We start from the raw sequence: 16839 nt of genomic DNA, 5'->3' as shown, positions 1-16839 counted from the left end.
GTGAAACAATCTAACTGCAAATATATGTGGTGCAAAAGACATCTTAAACTGTTATATGTGCAGTTCAATATTTCAAAGAGCTATTCTGACAAAAGTTTAAAATGTCACCTGAAGAAGAAAATCACATTTTTTGCCAAGTTTGTTCAACTGCTTCACAAAAGGCAACACTTTACCAAGATACTTGGTGTTTTCACTGATGGAAAGCTAAACAAGCCAACACAAGACTCACATCACCCTTCAATGCTGATATGACCCTGTCCAGCCTCACTGAGATTTTATCACTATAAATGAACTTCAAGTAATCACATTTCCCCCACTCTAAAACAATTTTTTAGGCTGAACTGCTGAAGGAAAAAAAATAAAAAACTCCTCCTTCCCTTCATTTCACCTGTGGTGGTACTAGCAAATTACCCACTGAAGATTTGAGAGCATCCTGCTGTATGCTCTGGACTACCATCGATGTTTATGGACTTGTGCTTTGGGTGGGAGTTGTTCTACAGCAGATACCACAAGTTTTAAATGAAGACACAGGGCTGTTATCCACAGACATCCCATGCCCAAGGCATGCTTGAGAGAGCTGTATGAACTCTCAGGAATGAGCAAAAGCCTCTCTGAATCATCCAAAACCTGCAGAACATTGCTGCCAAAAGTGTTACCTTTTTCAGGATACCATCACTGGGAAGACTCACGATATAGAGAAACAGTGTCACCTAGAGTTATCCTGGGAAGCCTGTCCACTTCCAGAACAACATTACACAGAGGATTTCCCTCCCACCTCCCTTCATTTACTTGTGGGGAGAGCATTAAGCTTCTGTACCACAATGTCTAATTCCCCAAACACATAGGGATATCAGCAGTTATTCTCAGATTTAAAGCTCTATCTCAGCTTCCAGGAAAGATGAAGAAAGAGAAGTTTCTGAGCAGTGCCTGGTACAGCTGCCTGGTACATTAGTCACTCTTGAAGTCACTATACTGATATGGAATAGAAATGTAAACAAAATCAAGCCTTCGAGATATGGTTGTCCAGTCTGGATTCCTTTCTCAGAAGCAGACTTCTCAAACAGATGCAACTGGAATGTGTCAAGGTTTCAGGTACAAGGAGGACAATGAGCAATCACGGTTCTTGTGGGAATTGAGGGCTTTCAGGACTAACAAAATGCTGCTGATTTGTCTGCCCAATCCCTACTTATAGTAGGGCAGTGATTTCATGAGCTACTGTTCTATATCAAATCGGAGGTCATCAATGTTCCCTGTGAGCAGATATTTGATAGTACTGGCTCAAGCCAGGTACTGGTGCCAGTGGCACATAGCTCTACAGTACACCTCAGCCAGCTCTGGGCCTCTGAGGAGTTGCATCAAACTACAAATCTAGTCTTTTGATAAGGACTTGTATCCATTTAGGATGGTTTAAAATCATTACATTTTCACTTTATCTATTAACAGGACCTGAATCCAGATCTTTAGAGGTAAAGAGCACAGGAGTTAATCAATCAGATATATTACTTCACCTTGACCTGTCTTAAACAAAATAAGAATAAACAACTAAGCCCTGCACTCAAGTGCAGTAATGGCTAAAAACCACTGACCCCAGCAGCAATTGCGTTCTAACTTAGCTCCTGCATTAGAATTTGCCTTGGGAATCCTAGATCAACTGAAAAATTAGTTGATTAACGACAGTCAACCATTCATGGTGTCCAAGAAGCCCCACACCTCCAAGAGAGAGATCTGGAAGCTTTCAGAGCACAACGGCTGATTATTGAAGGTATTGCAGTGGCTGGTTCTTCCGTGGTTCAGATCCGCATCGAGGTAAAGAGCCTGGCCATCACCACCTCCTTCAAGAAGACAAAGAAAAGTGTAAGCAGATCTCTGCGCTTCTTAGCACACAAAACTGCTGTAACAAAAAAAGACTTAAGTGCTTTTCTCATGGGAACAACTGGAAGCCCTAAGTGATGTTTGCTTCCCATCTCAGCTGTAACAGGTATGATCCAATGCACAGCTTTTATGCAATGCACACCATCAGAACTGGTTTTTTTTTTTAATAAAAAAACCCAAAACAGTAATGCAAGTCAGTAAGAACAAGACTCAAATGCCTGTGTTTCAGATTTGGTTTTCAGTGCTGGAGGATGTTGGAAGTTACCAACTGCGCATTTTCCCTCCAATAAAGAAAAAAAAAGGAATTGTGTTGGCAGTCAAAAATCAAAGGTGAGAGAAGAACAAAATCAGCACAGGCTTTGTCTTCTAAATTACTGCAAACCACGTCAGAGTTGATTAGAGCATATGCTGCTTAAATGTGAAATCAGCCAACACGATGTTAGACGAGATCAGCAAGGCTAGGTGCTGTTTCAACAAGTGTCAAGTAAAGCTTTTTGGGAAAAGGACAACTATGATTTTATACCCATTCCTTGTAAATCCCATTTAGGTGACCACATTACTGAGCAGGCTTTTGCCAAAGTCAGCAGCACCACAGATTCAATAAAGTTCCACAAGTATGAACATGTTCTATAGTTTACCCCATGTTTCAAAAGCTTCAGGGCAAAGTAAGTTCCCCTTCAAAAACTATTTCTCATCATGAATTAGGCAGTGTGAAAGTACGGCTCTGCCCAAAGCTATGAGTTATTACCTTCCTCTAAAGCTCCTGATATACAAGTTTTCCCACAGAAAATTTCTGTTGGGTAATAATACCAGGTTTTGGCCACTTTTATCTCTAACTGTAGTGATCTGAATTACACATATGGCAGATACAGGTGAACTCTTATATCTAAGGAAGAGCTGGTAGGACATATGCTTAAATTCTTACACTGACTTACCTATAATGATGCATTCGCTGCTGCCAGCCATGAACATGGAGGCTGTTTTGGAAGGCAACTTGAAGTGCCGAGCCGATAAGAAGGGAGAAAGGTGATCTGAGGAGTGTGATGGGGCACTGGTGGAAGAGAGGGTGCTGGAACTTGGTGAGGTGTGATTTTCTGTCTCTGACCCAGGCCTGGCCAGTTCTGGGTGTTTTATGATCACCCATTCGTAACGTTCCACTTCTGGCTTCAGCTGCATAGGGGCAGAGAAAAGCAACACTAAAGTTAGTGCGCATGCACTACACAGAAAGCTCTGCACAGCAAAGTACACTCAAGCCCCTCAGACTCCACTCACACAATTAGTAGTAAAGATTGGATCAAACTGGGATCCCTCATCCGTGGCAGCATTCAAGGCCAGGTTGGATGGAGCCTGGAGCAACCTGGTGTAGTGGAAGGTGGCTCTGCCTGTGGCAGGGGGTTGGAACTAGAGGAGCTCGAAGGTCCCTTCCAACTCAAACCAGTCTGGGATTCCATGAAACTGCCTTTTAGGGCAGACTTTTTTTCTTTCTTTATACCTTTGCTTTTTAGGTGACTGAAGGCATGAGGCAGTGTTTTCTGAGCTACCTTATTACATCTTTTAAGAAACCATTCTGTGCAAGGGAAGAAAATGGGTTACAGAAACATGAGAAGATTTTCTCCTTCATATTAAGAGTTCAGGAGACTTTGTAAACTAGGAGGGCATAGAATCCAGCCTCTTCAAGTGGAAGGGAAATAAGAGTTACTCACACCATTATAGCGGCTCTGCTGTGCTACTGGGTAATTCCATGAAATTTTACTCACCCTAAACACAAAACATTCCCCAGTTCCGAAGAAACTCAGCGTGCTCCCTCCTCGCCTGCGCTCGCTCCAGTCGGTGGACAGATAAGCACCACAGACCTAGCACAAACAGCTTGGTCATGAGGCTTTTACTGAAGGAGAAAGTCTGGTAAACCAACTGATGCAAATGTTTTAGAGTCTAGAACTGAAGGTTTGATTTTAGCTTGATTTTCAAAACCTCTGTATCAGTGGATTAAGCCAGCACAAGTACTTATATCAAGATAGATTTAAACTGCTTTAATCCACTGGTGGGTACTCTTAAATCCTAGAGTTTTATAAATTACTTCATATCTCTGAGGCCTTAAAGGAGAAATGATCTACCATAATGCCAGGTACCAAACCACAAATGACTCCAAACTTGTGAGGCCTGACTCTACTTCCTCAGTTTGGCGTCCAAAGCAACAGTACTGTCACAAGTTACAGTATGAGCTGTTCTGCCTGAATATTTTCTGGTCATAAAAAGCAGTCCTGGCTTTCTCCAAACTGGAGGTTATAACCAGATTAGCTAAGCCAATGCTGAACTAGCTCACGTATTTAAAGCAGCCTATTCAGACAGCATGGGGCTCACTAGTTTCCAATAAAGAAAAACAGCTTCGGAGGGCTGAGCTTTTCTGTGGAGTCTTTTGTTTGCACTACAAGGACTTCTTGCTACCAGCAATAAGCATAATTGTCAAGTAGACACAGACCAAACAAGGAAGCTCTGAAAATGGGATGAAAGCAACCCTGCAGAAGGGTTCTTTTACAGAAAAACTGGTTAAACAGAATTGTTCTCAAGCACATTTGCTGTTTAGCCCCCACCAGCTTTACAAGCAGAGCTCCTAGAACAGAATTACTGAAGAGCAGGTTTTTCATAGAGGAAAATCGTGTGCATAAACAAAAAAGATGCCCAGAACTCTATTTGATGAGATATGCCTGAGCACGTGAGAGCTGGAAAATGTGACAGCAAATTTTATTCTTTCTAAAAATGTAACTACAGGCATATAAATAAAGGGTGAATGTAACCCTTTGCAAAAAACCAAAACTCACAAGCAAACCCACCATATTTTTCTTCGACTTTTTTTTGTTTGTTTGTTTGGAGTATCTTTGGTTTTTTTAGGAGTAAGAAATGAACCACACTATAAAACCCAGCACCACTTACAAGGCTGGACTTTTGACGGTCTCCAGGACAAGAAGCAAAACCATAAATAAATATTTTCCCTTTTTGTAAGTCACTGGCATGTCAGCGCAGGCCTGGGATGACCAGAAACTACACATGAGCCTATGAAACAGTCTGGAACATTAGCATTAGGTAGATGCAAGTAAGACTAGAAACGGGCTTGTTTCATGGGCAGTGATCCTGCAGGAACATAAGCAGAAATATAAGCCCAGAGGCTGCAATAAGAGCCTGAGGTTATACACAGAACATGTGGAACTCATGCACAGTGGTGCAGACAACCAATGCTCATTACAAGCAGCCCTGGGCACCTCTTGGGATGCTCTGCGAAGCTTTCTTGATTTTTTTTTTGTTTTCTAAAGAAGCATGAGATGAAGCTAATGTTTTACATTGTGTTGTCCAACACTGTCACGCACAGCAGAGCAGAGAACCAACCCTCATTGAACCAACCCTCATTAGATAAAGCACATGTTTGCACTCCTCAGGTTCTCAGAGCTTTTGTGGTTTATTTTGTTTTTTCAAACAAGAATAAGATGAAGCTAAAGCTTTTGTTTCCTATTATGTAGTCCAGTATTATTCATACTATTTAAATGTGGCTACTTTCTCTCCTCATATCCTAGAGAAAATGAAAACATCTTCTATGAATCACAAGTTTCTTAACACAATTCCTCAGCCTCTCCCTCTGAATCTGCAATTAAGTGTCTGTCCAAGAGCAAAATGAGTTACTCTAGTCCCTCCTCTCACACTGCTTACAAGAAAAATAGCTGATCAAGACCTTGTTTACAAGATTTACCCATGAAAACATAGTCCCATAATCAATAAATCACTTAAATATAAGTGATAAATCAATAAATCATAAATATTGTTAAAAAACCCCAAAACAACCCCTTCCCTTCCCCGAGCAATTTCAGGTCTCTTGCTTCTTCATTTTAACAGTGGTGTGTTGCAATACAGCATTAAATAAGTGCCTAATCCCTAATTGAACCAGTTGTCTTTTATCTCACTTACCTCTTTTGCTGTGGTCTTGATGAGGAGAAGAGTTGGTTCATGTCCCTCGCTGTGAGAATAGAATCTGAAGTGCAGAGTTCATGAACATGAGCACTCAACTACCACCACCTGCAGTTCTGCTCTTCCTTAAGGTCATGCACCTCCTCCCCCTCCAGCTGATGACATGGCAAGAAAGCCATCTGAAAACTAAGCATGTTTCTGCAAATGCTTTCTACAGTCCCCTGTAAATATGAGTTGAGTGTAAACAAGTATTATCAAGTAGTTCTCCTCTACTTTGTTCTCTGTACAGTTGTTCATGCCTCTTGCAGAATAACTTGAAGACTATCTATCACAACAGGCATTTCACAGTATTTTGAGTGAAGATAACCTAAAGGAAGTTGTGTCCTGAGGACTGATGGCTGTATGTGAAGAGCTTCCGGCTTTCACAGAAAATAATTATGATGTGTTCTCTTTGCTTGCTTCTGGTTTTTCTCATAGGCACATGGGGATGGCACAGAAGACCACTCCCCACCTCAGCACCTCAGCTGCAGATGTCAAAGTCATTATTAGGAGCTATAGGATTACAGTCTTCTGTGTCAAGTGCAAGGAGAACTCATACCTAGTTTATCTCACCTCAAAAATAACAACAAGCCGATTCATTGGTAGAGGAACTGCCAGTTTCCACTTCCCTTATTCTCTGGATCAGTTGTGGTTATCTATCAAAAGAACCTGCTAGCAGCTGCTGAATTAAACCATTCATACCCAGTGGGGAATGAACCAGTCTCAGACCAGCACATTCTGGGAACCGATGGAGGTTCGACTCTTCCAATTGGTCCTGGACAGTTTAAAATGAATTGCTGTGGCCTGCCATATGAAGTACCCTGGTCAAATGCTGCAGCCAATAGGAGGAATTTGTCACATTTACTTTCTATCTCAAATAATATTCACTAGATCGAGTTCTGATGAGGCATGGCCTTTTTGTAAATCTGGTGAACAGTTCCCCTGTTGCTCTTTTTTGCCCTACAGTAGAGAAGAATAGGGAAAGGTTTTCCTTACCTGCTCAGACTACAGCCATGTTCCAAAGTGGTGAAAAGCAAGAGGGGCTGGCAAAGTGCAAACCGCTCTGGGATCCATGACCAGATATCTCGCATCTCTTTCACGCTGACAATTCCAGACTTGAAGTTCTCGGCATGAACTGCTAAATGCACATTCTGCCTGAGAAATACAACACAAAACATTGAGAAGCAATAATTTATCAACAAAACAAGTGTCAAACTACTGACCAATAACACACAAAGACATGTTACACTAAATGAATGCTATACGAACACTAAAATGTTCACTACAATGAACACTGGAAGACTCTAGTAGATATGCTGTTGTTCAATGCTCCAGCCCATGGGATTAGAAGGCCATAACCTAGTGAAGACAAGAAACTACTGCAGTTTAACATAATCCTCAAGTGATAGTGATCTGGCCCTAATGAAATATCTAGAGCATTTCCTCTGTATGACAGCTATGGCTTGTACCTTTTATAGAGAGGACACAGAATCCCATACTAGTTTGGGTTGGAAGGGACCTTAAAGCTCATGCAGTTCCAACCCCCTACCATGGGCAGGGACACCTTCCACTAGAACAGGTTGCTCCAAGCCCCGTCCAACCTGGCCTTGAACACTGCCAGGGATGGGGCAGCCACAGCTTTTCTGGGCACCCTGTGCCAGCACCTCAGCACCCTCACAGGGAAGAACTTCTGCCTAAGAGCTCATCTCAATCTCCCCTCTGTCAGGCTAAAGCCATTCCCCCTTGTCCTGTCCCTATAGGCCCTTATAAGATGTTCACAATGGTGAGAAAGCAAACCCCCCCCTGCCCTGAGGGGTCCAATACAATTGTAAGAACTGTTTCATGGCTTTTAAACTTTCATTATTACTTGAAGGTAATGATACTAATCACCATCATCATTTCAACCAGCCTTCGTTTCTCAGATTAAACAAGCACAGATCCCAGAGCCTGGGGATTACACCAGTGTTATTGCAGCCACGGCTGACGTTAAAAGACATTTAAAATGCGGGAGTGACAGCCAAATAAAAGTGTAAGTGACACAGGAACTTATGCAAGACACTAAATTACTGGGCAGCTGTTAGTTACCAGAAGCTTTAGGCAGCTTGCTCTGCATGCAGGGTTTCATCTTCCAATTTATTTTTTCTTTAGTTTTTTTGACAATCACACAATCTTTCAGTGTTTGACAATATTTGACAATCTTTCCTCTAAGTTTCACAGAGTGTAAAGAGAATCTCAATGCTACATATCTGCATGTATCTGAATTGCTTAGCTCACTCCCCAAAACACACAAACTATACGGGTTTTATTATCTTTCTTTTCTGTAGTACCAAGAAATCAGTGGCATTTGCACTGCTCTTGACTGTGGTTCTTGCCTGGTGCTACCTTAATGTCAGCACTGCTACTGAAGTGCCCCCTTAGGTCACTTAGGAAAAAGAAGAGAAATAAAATGACTGCTTTCTCTAGCAAAATGAACCAAACCACTGCTTGCATTGCTGCCCCGTGTTATTTAATTAGCAAGGAACTTATGTGGACACCTATTTAAGCAAGCTGCAACTACTTTAAAATACTTCAACTACTTTAAAACTTGCATTATCACTACCTAGGACACTATTTGTGCAAGCAAATAAGCCTGTACAGCAAGCTGAAGGATCAACCGAACAAAGTAAGAGCCAAGACTTGAACCCACATCTTCAGAACCTTACTTCAGGTCTCAGCCCTCCTGGTCCTGTCTGGTCTACAGTTAAAGGCTGGCGGCACTAAGGAACAGAGCTGAGAAACAACGCCTTGATTTCCATTCATCAGGAATTCTATTTTTCTCACATTCAAGGAATTAATAAACATTCAGGGCAGTCAACTAGTTTATTGCAGTGGCTTTCTGGAGGAAAAGTAATGATGATAAAACAGGCAAACCTCGTAATTATTTGTATGCTTGCTCTGCGCATTTTCACACTGACATGATCTGTTTAGGCAACTAAACTTAAGTACTTGTTCCTAAAAGGCTCTCAACCTCAGCGTACCTTTTCTTTTGCCTCTGTTCCTTCTCCTGGCTACTATGAACTGGATTTAAGGACTTCCCTACCCAGACCCCACTCAAAGCCTGTGTTCAGCAGCATTCATAGTAACACATCACCTTCAGTACCCTGTGTCTTCCTACAACTTTTCCTTGTGGGTAAAGTATCACAGAATCATAGAATCAAAAAGGTTGGAAAAGAACTTTAAGATCATCAAGTCCAACTGTTCCACCAGCACTGCCAAGGCCACCACTAAACCATGTCACTAAGGGCCTCATCTACATGGTTTATGAATACTTCCAGGGACGGTGACTCCACCACTGCCCTGAGCAGCCTGTTCCAATGCCTGACCGCCCTCTTTGCGAAGAAAACTACCTCTCAGGTAGTTGTAGAGAGTGATAAGGTCCCCCCTGAGCCTTACCTTCTCCAGACTAAACTCCCCAGTTCCCTCAGCCATTCCTCATCACACTTGTGGTCCAGACCCATCACCAGCCCCATTGCCCTTCTCTGGACCCACTCCAGCACCTCAATGTCCTTCTTGTAGTGAGGGACCCAGAACTGAACACAGGATTTGACATGCAGCCTCACTAGTGCCCAGTACAGGGAGATGATCACTGCCTTGGTCCTGCCTGGCCACACTATTTCAGCTTTATCAGCTATAGCTTTTTCAGCTATATCAACTCTACAACCAGATCTTTTGAATCAACTAGAAAGCATTTATCATGGTGTTGGCCATTTAAGACTATTCCTATCCCTTGGATGTCATGGCAAATCATTTATATTTAATGTCACCATTCAGTTAATAAACGCACACCATAGGACATGAAATAAAATGACATGAAATAAAATGACCTGCTATTGGCCCAGGCATAAGTCACAGCTGCAAGTGCTTGTGACTAAAACCTGTGTCGAGACCAGTGTCAGCACAGCCTGCACCCACATCACACCAGACTGCTGCTTCACAAAAATAGCAGGGTTTTTTTGGACAGGGGTCAGAAAATTGCAACCTGAGTTACAAGTGTCTAACCTGTATCCATCCTTGCATTTTGGACAGTATTTCTCTAACGACACTGAAAATCATCTACTTCAGTTGGGTAGCTGCTATTCAGAGTAGCAAATGAGTGAAAATGAACAGCACAGTCTGGCAAAGAAAAAACCGCAATGTTCTGGTTAGTATTTGTTAATGAAAATTAAGTTTAGTCTTCACCACTCCAGAGGCCTTTAAGGGTTCTCTAGTAAGAAACCAGCACTTGGATAAATTCGGACTGGCACTGCCACCGAAAAGTCCACCTCTAGAACTGAACAAAGTCACTAATGTTTTACCCTGCATTAGTGTTTTCCTCAAGCTCTTCATGGTGGCTTATTGGGACTGGCATGACAACTTGCTATCAAGTGCTGATGCTGGAAAGATGTGCAACTTTATTATCCCAAAGGAAATTCAATTTAGAGAAGAAGCACAATTTAGAAGTTTTATAAAGCAGCTTATTTGCTATTTTCATAGGAATGTTGTTTTTTACATCTATATCATAAATATAGATGTCCAGAGACCTCAATGTTCCTGAAGATAAGCCAACGCTGCTGATGTGCGGTAGCTGCTGTCACAGTGGATATCTCTGTGGTATGCCAAGACAACAAATACCACAGTCAAAGGTCTGACTCACTAAATTTCATCTTCTTGCTCTGTTTTGTTTTAGGTTAAATCTGATCTGGTCAGCATTATCTTTAAAATCCATTATAATTTCAGTTAGAGCATAAATACGTGGTACAAGTGATATGCTGTTTCAGTCACACATGGCAATAGAAGCCATACATGGTGCATAAGCCTGAAACATAATCCTGTGTTGACATCACTGTCAACAGACACCCTGTACCTAAGTCCCCCCAAAACTGTGTGCTTCCTCACAGAAATCAAGGCTTTCTGCTTTCAGAACCTTGTAACTGCAGTAAAATAATACATGGGCACTGAAGATTTGCTTGGCTGGAATTAACAGCCTGCTGATTTCTTAGAGGTAAAATCCTCAACACACAGAGTATGATACAAAACGTGCTCTGATAAGCCTATTAAGGTGTTATTTCAGATATGAAAACATGAGTAAATTAATTCCAATTTTGATTTTACAGATTAGTACAAGTGTTAGTGTGCATCACTCACTGAAGTTAACTCAAGGCACCTGCAACATGGCCAGGATATTCTCAAAGGCATTAATTTAAAACAATACACCTGTGGTATTTCAGACTCACAGGGCAGTCTTTCTGCTTTCCAAGTTCTCTGCTTATCAGGTATCACAATCCACTGGGTTTTGTTCTTTAAGATTTGCTTGTCAGGCCAAGACTTGATGAATGACTTCATTAACCACTAACGCTACATGGCTGAGTAACTCTGACCTTCTTGACACCGGAAAACGATCTTGTCTCCTTGCCTCTAAAACCCCTACCTACTTAAAAATAAATATAATCTAGTATGATTAGAGACAAGTGACTTGTAGGAGTGTGCCAAGTTGGGTTCAGTCCAACATCTTTCCAATTAACCGCAGAAAGCTTGCAAAGAGGAAAAAGAAAGCTGAGGATGTTTCACATCTACTGCAACACCATAAACCATGTTTGGATGTGTTTCTGAAGACATCACTTGAGATGTTTTAAAGCAATACTTTTTCTTCCAGTGTGGAAAGGACTTACATCCCACTGTTAACATTACTCTTTTCCACTCTGGAAAACACAAGTTTGTTGCATGGAAGCACTCTTGTCTGGCTGGACCCAGGATCCCTTATCTTACATCTTTGCAGGTGCTTTGAACTAACTTTTCAGGAGTGCACTCAGGAGGTGTTACACAGCAATCAGATGCTAGGATTGCTGCGCTGCTTCTCCTGCCTCAGCAGCAGCCATAAGGACAGCCTCGGAAAGAATAACCAGCCAGAAAAACCAAGAAATTAGCAAAGTGCAAAGATTCAAGTGGTTGAACCTACCTTCTGGGAGATGCAATACTGCAAACAGGAGGGGTGCAGTGGGTATGGAATTGACAGAAGGAGAATGTGTAAGGAGAAAGACAAAAAAAGAAAAAGATAGAAAAGATCAGTGATTTCCTACGTACATGACAAAGTGAAGGAAAGGAGCCTGGAGAGAAACTAACACAGTGAGGTTTGATTTGAATCACCAGGCATGAGAAAAACAGATAGGTTAAAATATTTCTTATTTCTGGGTTCTTCTCCCTCCCCCCCCCCCCCCTTTTTTTGCTATCTGCTTGTAGAATGAACAATTCATCATCTCCTTGCACAGGCCAAACACATCTGGACAAGAGAACTCACATCTAATTGAGCACCAGTGCTGATCTGAACTCTACCCAATGTGATGTTCCAGGGCCTAATGACCTTGTAATATTTGAGACCAACAGAGTCTCTTCCAAGAGATTAGCAGAATAAAGCACAAGTTAATTGTAAATCAAACTGTGAATCTAAATATAAACAGTTGGAAAAGAGTTGAGGGAGCTTTACATGTATTTAGGCATATGGAAGAGGTTCAGCTGACATTTACCTTATTTTATAGGCTGAAGTCTGCTACATATATATCTCCATACATATGGTATCTGCTTGGAACCACTGTAACTAACTCAGCAACACAACTGGCTGTAAGATCCTAACATATCACTGGCTGGTACCTTTTGATTTTTGAAGATTTGGAGAAAATGAAACTGTCTCTCTAGAATACCAAGTTCCATACATCACACCCACTGACCCCAGCAGATTTCCAGAAGTCATCCTCCCTTCAGAGGTCAGGACAGCTGATAAACTGTTCAACACTTCAACTTTGATTTCAAAAACAGCTGGGAGAAATCTTCTGCAGTCACAGAAGGCCTTGGGAGAACCAGAACATCTCTACAGCACCAGCATTTACAAGCATGTACATTTGCATTTGGCAAGATGCTGATTTTTGTTTAGGTTAATGCATTCCTGCCTTTCCTATCTACATGGAGATGTCTTTTACTATCACACTGGAGCAGGATGTCATTTACTGGCTTCACAGCTGGTTTTTCTTCCCCTCATTTCTGAAAAGAAATTCTGATCATGCAGTCACCTTTTGAATCACTATCCTCACTCTTCCATGGTTCCTTCAAAATCATTATTTCTAATGGTACAGGAGCCTGTCACAAAATAGGACAACTCCTGCGTACAATTAATATACTCAGGACTTTCAGCAGGCCTGCAGCCAAACTGATTTTCAAAGTAACCTGTAAGTAAGACTTATTTCTTCCTTGCTCTATTAAAATAACTCCCTAGTTAAGCAAACTTTTCCCAGCTGACAGTGTTTGCCTACTTACACTGCAGAAGCTGCTGAATTCACGGTCCTGGGCAGAACAAAATTGACATTTTATACAAATAATCTCATATTTAAAAATTATTTTTCACATTTTTGGGGTACTTTTCCTCTGAGTACACTATCAGTGTTTCCTCCAGCTTCGCTAACACATCTTTTAGTTAAAAAGACCTTGTGAAAGACACTTCTGAGATCTAAAACTTGCAATTAACATGTAGCTGTAAGAAGCAATTATGAATTAATCACTAAGCTATGAGAAAGTGTGTTGTTTCTCTTGTATCACAACATTTCAGTTACAGTTCTTGTTACAATTCTTAATTGTAATGCTTAATTTTCCAGCTGCAGATTCTCCTGCAGAGATCAAAGATCAGCAGATACACCAGCACATATTGTGTCCCCAGCAGTCACCCAGGGCTGAAGTGACCAACTGCTCACCACGCTGGGCAGTCTCCTGAGGTCACTTGGGCTGTCTGCAGCGAAAGCCCTACCTCTTCTGTTTGACTGTGATGCCCTTCTGCTGCAAAGCCTTCTCATTGGCCATCTGCAGCAGCTGGATCTCCTTCCGTGAGAAAAGGCGGACAGCAAAGGCCTTTTCCAGCAGCTTCTCTGGAGGCACTGACTTGGCAATGTCCCTCACAAACACTCGGATGTCCTGCTGTATGCTGTCAGACTTCATGGGCTGCCCAGCTCTGACTTTGCGAAAAAACTTCAGAAGAGCCAGTGCCACACGATAGAGAACTTTGTAGCCTTCCACCAGGAACACGTCAAAGACCCGAGCGATATACACCATGGGCAGCTCTCCGAAGAGCCATCGCTGCCAGTCAGAGTATACCTCCAGCACGTCCTCGGACACTGCCACCATCAGCTTATGCGCCGCCTGACAGTACTTGTTTGCCAGGTCTCCAAAGGTCATGCAAGATGACTCGAAAGCCAAGAACGTCTGGTCAATGAGCCGCTTGGACGGGTCATTGCAAGCAAGGATGCGACAAACGTGCTCAAAGCACTCAGCCTCGTCCTTGCTGTAGTGCAGGAGCAAAGCAACCACCGAGGGCAGCGCTGGGCAAAATGAGATATCTGGGAACTGATTCGCAATGCATAGGATGATCTTCCTGACCGCTCCAATACCTTCTGTGTTCAAGCAGTACGTGGGGACCAGGGTGTCATCCACGAACTCTGGCAACGGAAGGGAGCTACCACTGCGCTTCCCAACGATCTTCACTACAATGTCTCGGTACACGTTCGCATCCGGGGTGACTGTACGGCATGGGATATTGCTGAGAAGCTTGTGGTACACTTTGGCTCTCAGGGAGTGATTCTTGGCCCAGTAGCCTTGGCGGGCCAGCTGCTTGAGCTCTGGGAGCTCGGGGCAGGTCAGCTCCTTCATGTCCTGGCTCTGCAAAGAACTGTCCATCTTGTCCCAGTCCACAAAGCGGCTGTATTCATCCATGGCTCCAGGAGAAGCAAACCAGAACTCACGAGAATGGAGATGCTATTTAGTCATCAAACGACTTGCAGCTTTTGCTGCAAAAGTAAAAAAAAAAAAAAGAGAGAGGTTTGACTAACAGGTAATCTCCCATTTTCTTTAGAAGTACACACATACATTTAACTTGTTCCTGCAATGCCAAAACTGTTTTCTAAAGCAAAAAAAGTTAAAGATACATGCCCTTTTATTTTTTAAGTCAAGTTTTACTTCCATTCCTCCAGTAACACTTAAGTAATTTATCCATGGCAACCTAAAAGGCTGATGGTGAGGACACCTCCCCAGGAAGTGAATTCTGTAACTGAAGGTCCAAGCTGAGACATAGATCTTTATGTTAACTTCCCACTTTGAGAACAGAAGACTCCCACTTCCAAAATACCTATTGTAAAGTCTGTTCTATTTGCAATTGCTCCTCCTAATTCTCTGAGGGAAGTAGCTGTTACTTGTAGTACAAGGATGCAGTCTCACGAGCAGCTTTCACTGTCCTAACATGGTGTGGCCAGTGCCAAGAAACATTAGACCTCCTGCTAGCCACAGCCATGTGTTCTTGGCCATTTCTTTGCGCTGGTGCTAGCATTTGTGTGGCCACATAGTCACTGAGGTCATCAGTCTGGTTCAGTTTTTCTTTTCCACTGGATAAGATGCACAGCTGTCTGGTCAGCCAGACCATGGCATCTTCCTTGTGACTGCTTACAAATGTGACTGAAAATATCCTCAGTTATCCCTCTTTCCTGAAAATCATAGCACTGAGGGGTTAAGAATTAAGTATACAGTCTTTCCAATGGAAGGCTCCTAGACCTATTTATATCAATGCAGAAACCAAAGATATCCAAACCTGAACAATACTTTAGGAAAGAGTTAAAAATGAACCAGACATGACAAAAGTGCCTGTTCCAAGGCCAAGCTAGTAGTCTAGTGGACAGTATCCCTGCCTGTGGCAGGGGGTCGGAACTGGATGAGCTTTAAGGTCCCTTCCAACCCAAACCACTCTGTGGTTCTGTGAAGCAGACCACCTTTTCTAGCTGTAGTACAGGCTCGTCAGCTTAAAACAGTTTCATTAAACTGCTTCTGGTCCTGCGCTTGCACACACACTGATCAAACCACCCTCTAGAGGGCCTGCTGCCACCACAATTAAATCTCACAGATTCACACCTCTGCAATAGCACCAGCAGCTGAAAGATCAGATTCTGGCCCTCGGTTCCTCAAACCGCATGTTTACATGATCTCCTAGTTGGCTCCAGCTTTAAAGTACACCTGTGTTCCAGCAGAGAGAAGGACTCCAACCACTAATGGCCACGAATGAGCTACAACCAAGTCAGTGCAAAGCTAGAAGAGAGATTCAAAAAAAGTGAACAAATAACAGCAAGCAACGGGTCTACCCACTGCTGGAACATCAATGCCAACATGTCCTCAGAGCCAGAGTAAAGCTGGGAAGCACAATGTAGCTGATGCTTCACACTCTGCAAAGGCTATAAACCTATAAACCACAACTGGCCTATAAAACTGTTTTGTGCAATTAAGACATTATATAGCAAGGTTAAATCAATAAAAACACACACTGAAATGCTTCTGAAGAACTTTAAGTTATTCTTGTGTCAACAGACTGCAGAATGCATGGCCTTGACATTTATCAGACTGGTCTTTCATACAAGAGGTGCATTAGAATGATTTGAAACTCATAAGATAGATATCCTCCCTACTTCATTGCAGGAGACTAAAACAAACATTTCGTCTCAAGCAGACAGAAATTCATACACATACAACTAGCATTAGCTTGGATGGTTATAGATTTAATCAGGACAGTTTAAGATTCTGACTAAATTTTAATCTGGGTACTTTGGAATCACATGCTGAAACTCCAAAATATAACTCATCACTTAAAAGGCTGGCAACAACACACATTTCAGTTAACTTCTGAATGACTCTTCTCTGCCAAATATCTACTGTTTCTTTCTTATTTTTTTTTTTAGTTCATTTTTGTACCAGTCAAGAGGAATACAGCAATGCTTACCATGCTCACCATTTCTTTTTGGTGTATTCCTCCATATCTGAAATGACTTTTCAAACTGCAATTAAAGGAGGCAGCACATTGTTCTGACTTCAGTTCTAGTAGTAAGATATGTTAGGATGTTGAGGAATGATGCCTCTCAGTATGAACTGAGAGCAGGTGTTCAG

At 42.2% G+C, this 16839-nt stretch overlaps 1 protein-coding gene across 2 annotated transcripts; it reads right to left on the bottom strand.

Moving 5' to 3' along the window:
- Window positions 1-1614: 1614 nt before the first annotated feature.
- TBC1D24 (TBC1 domain family member 24) lies at window positions 1615-14795 on the bottom strand. Of its 2 annotated transcripts, XM_080618697.1 has the most exons (7): window positions 13673-14795; window positions 11840-11857; window positions 6862-7020; window positions 5827-5890; window positions 3630-3725; window positions 2808-3042; window positions 1615-1832 (listed from the first exon to the last, which is right to left on the bottom strand). In XM_080618697.1, exons 1-7 carry the CDS (start codon window positions 14629-14631, stop codon window positions 1678-1680), a joined length of 1686 nt encoding a protein of 561 aa, XP_080474823.1. In that variant the 5' UTR covers window positions 14632-14795; the 3' UTR covers window positions 1615-1677. The 2 variants fall into 2 exon arrangements, with proteins under 2 accessions (XP_080474823.1, XP_080474824.1); XM_080618698.1 differs by lacking the exon at window positions 11840-11857.
- Window positions 14796-16839: the final 2044 nt, after the last annotated feature.

The sequence above is a fragment of the Psittacula echo genome (genome assembly GCF_963264785.1).
Source record: "Psittacula echo genome assembly, chromosome: 5".
In the NCBI taxonomy this organism is placed as follows: domain Eukaryota; kingdom Metazoa; phylum Chordata; class Aves; order Psittaciformes; family Psittacidae; genus Psittacula; species Psittacula echo.
This window is presented reverse-complemented; position numbering and strand designations above follow the sequence as displayed.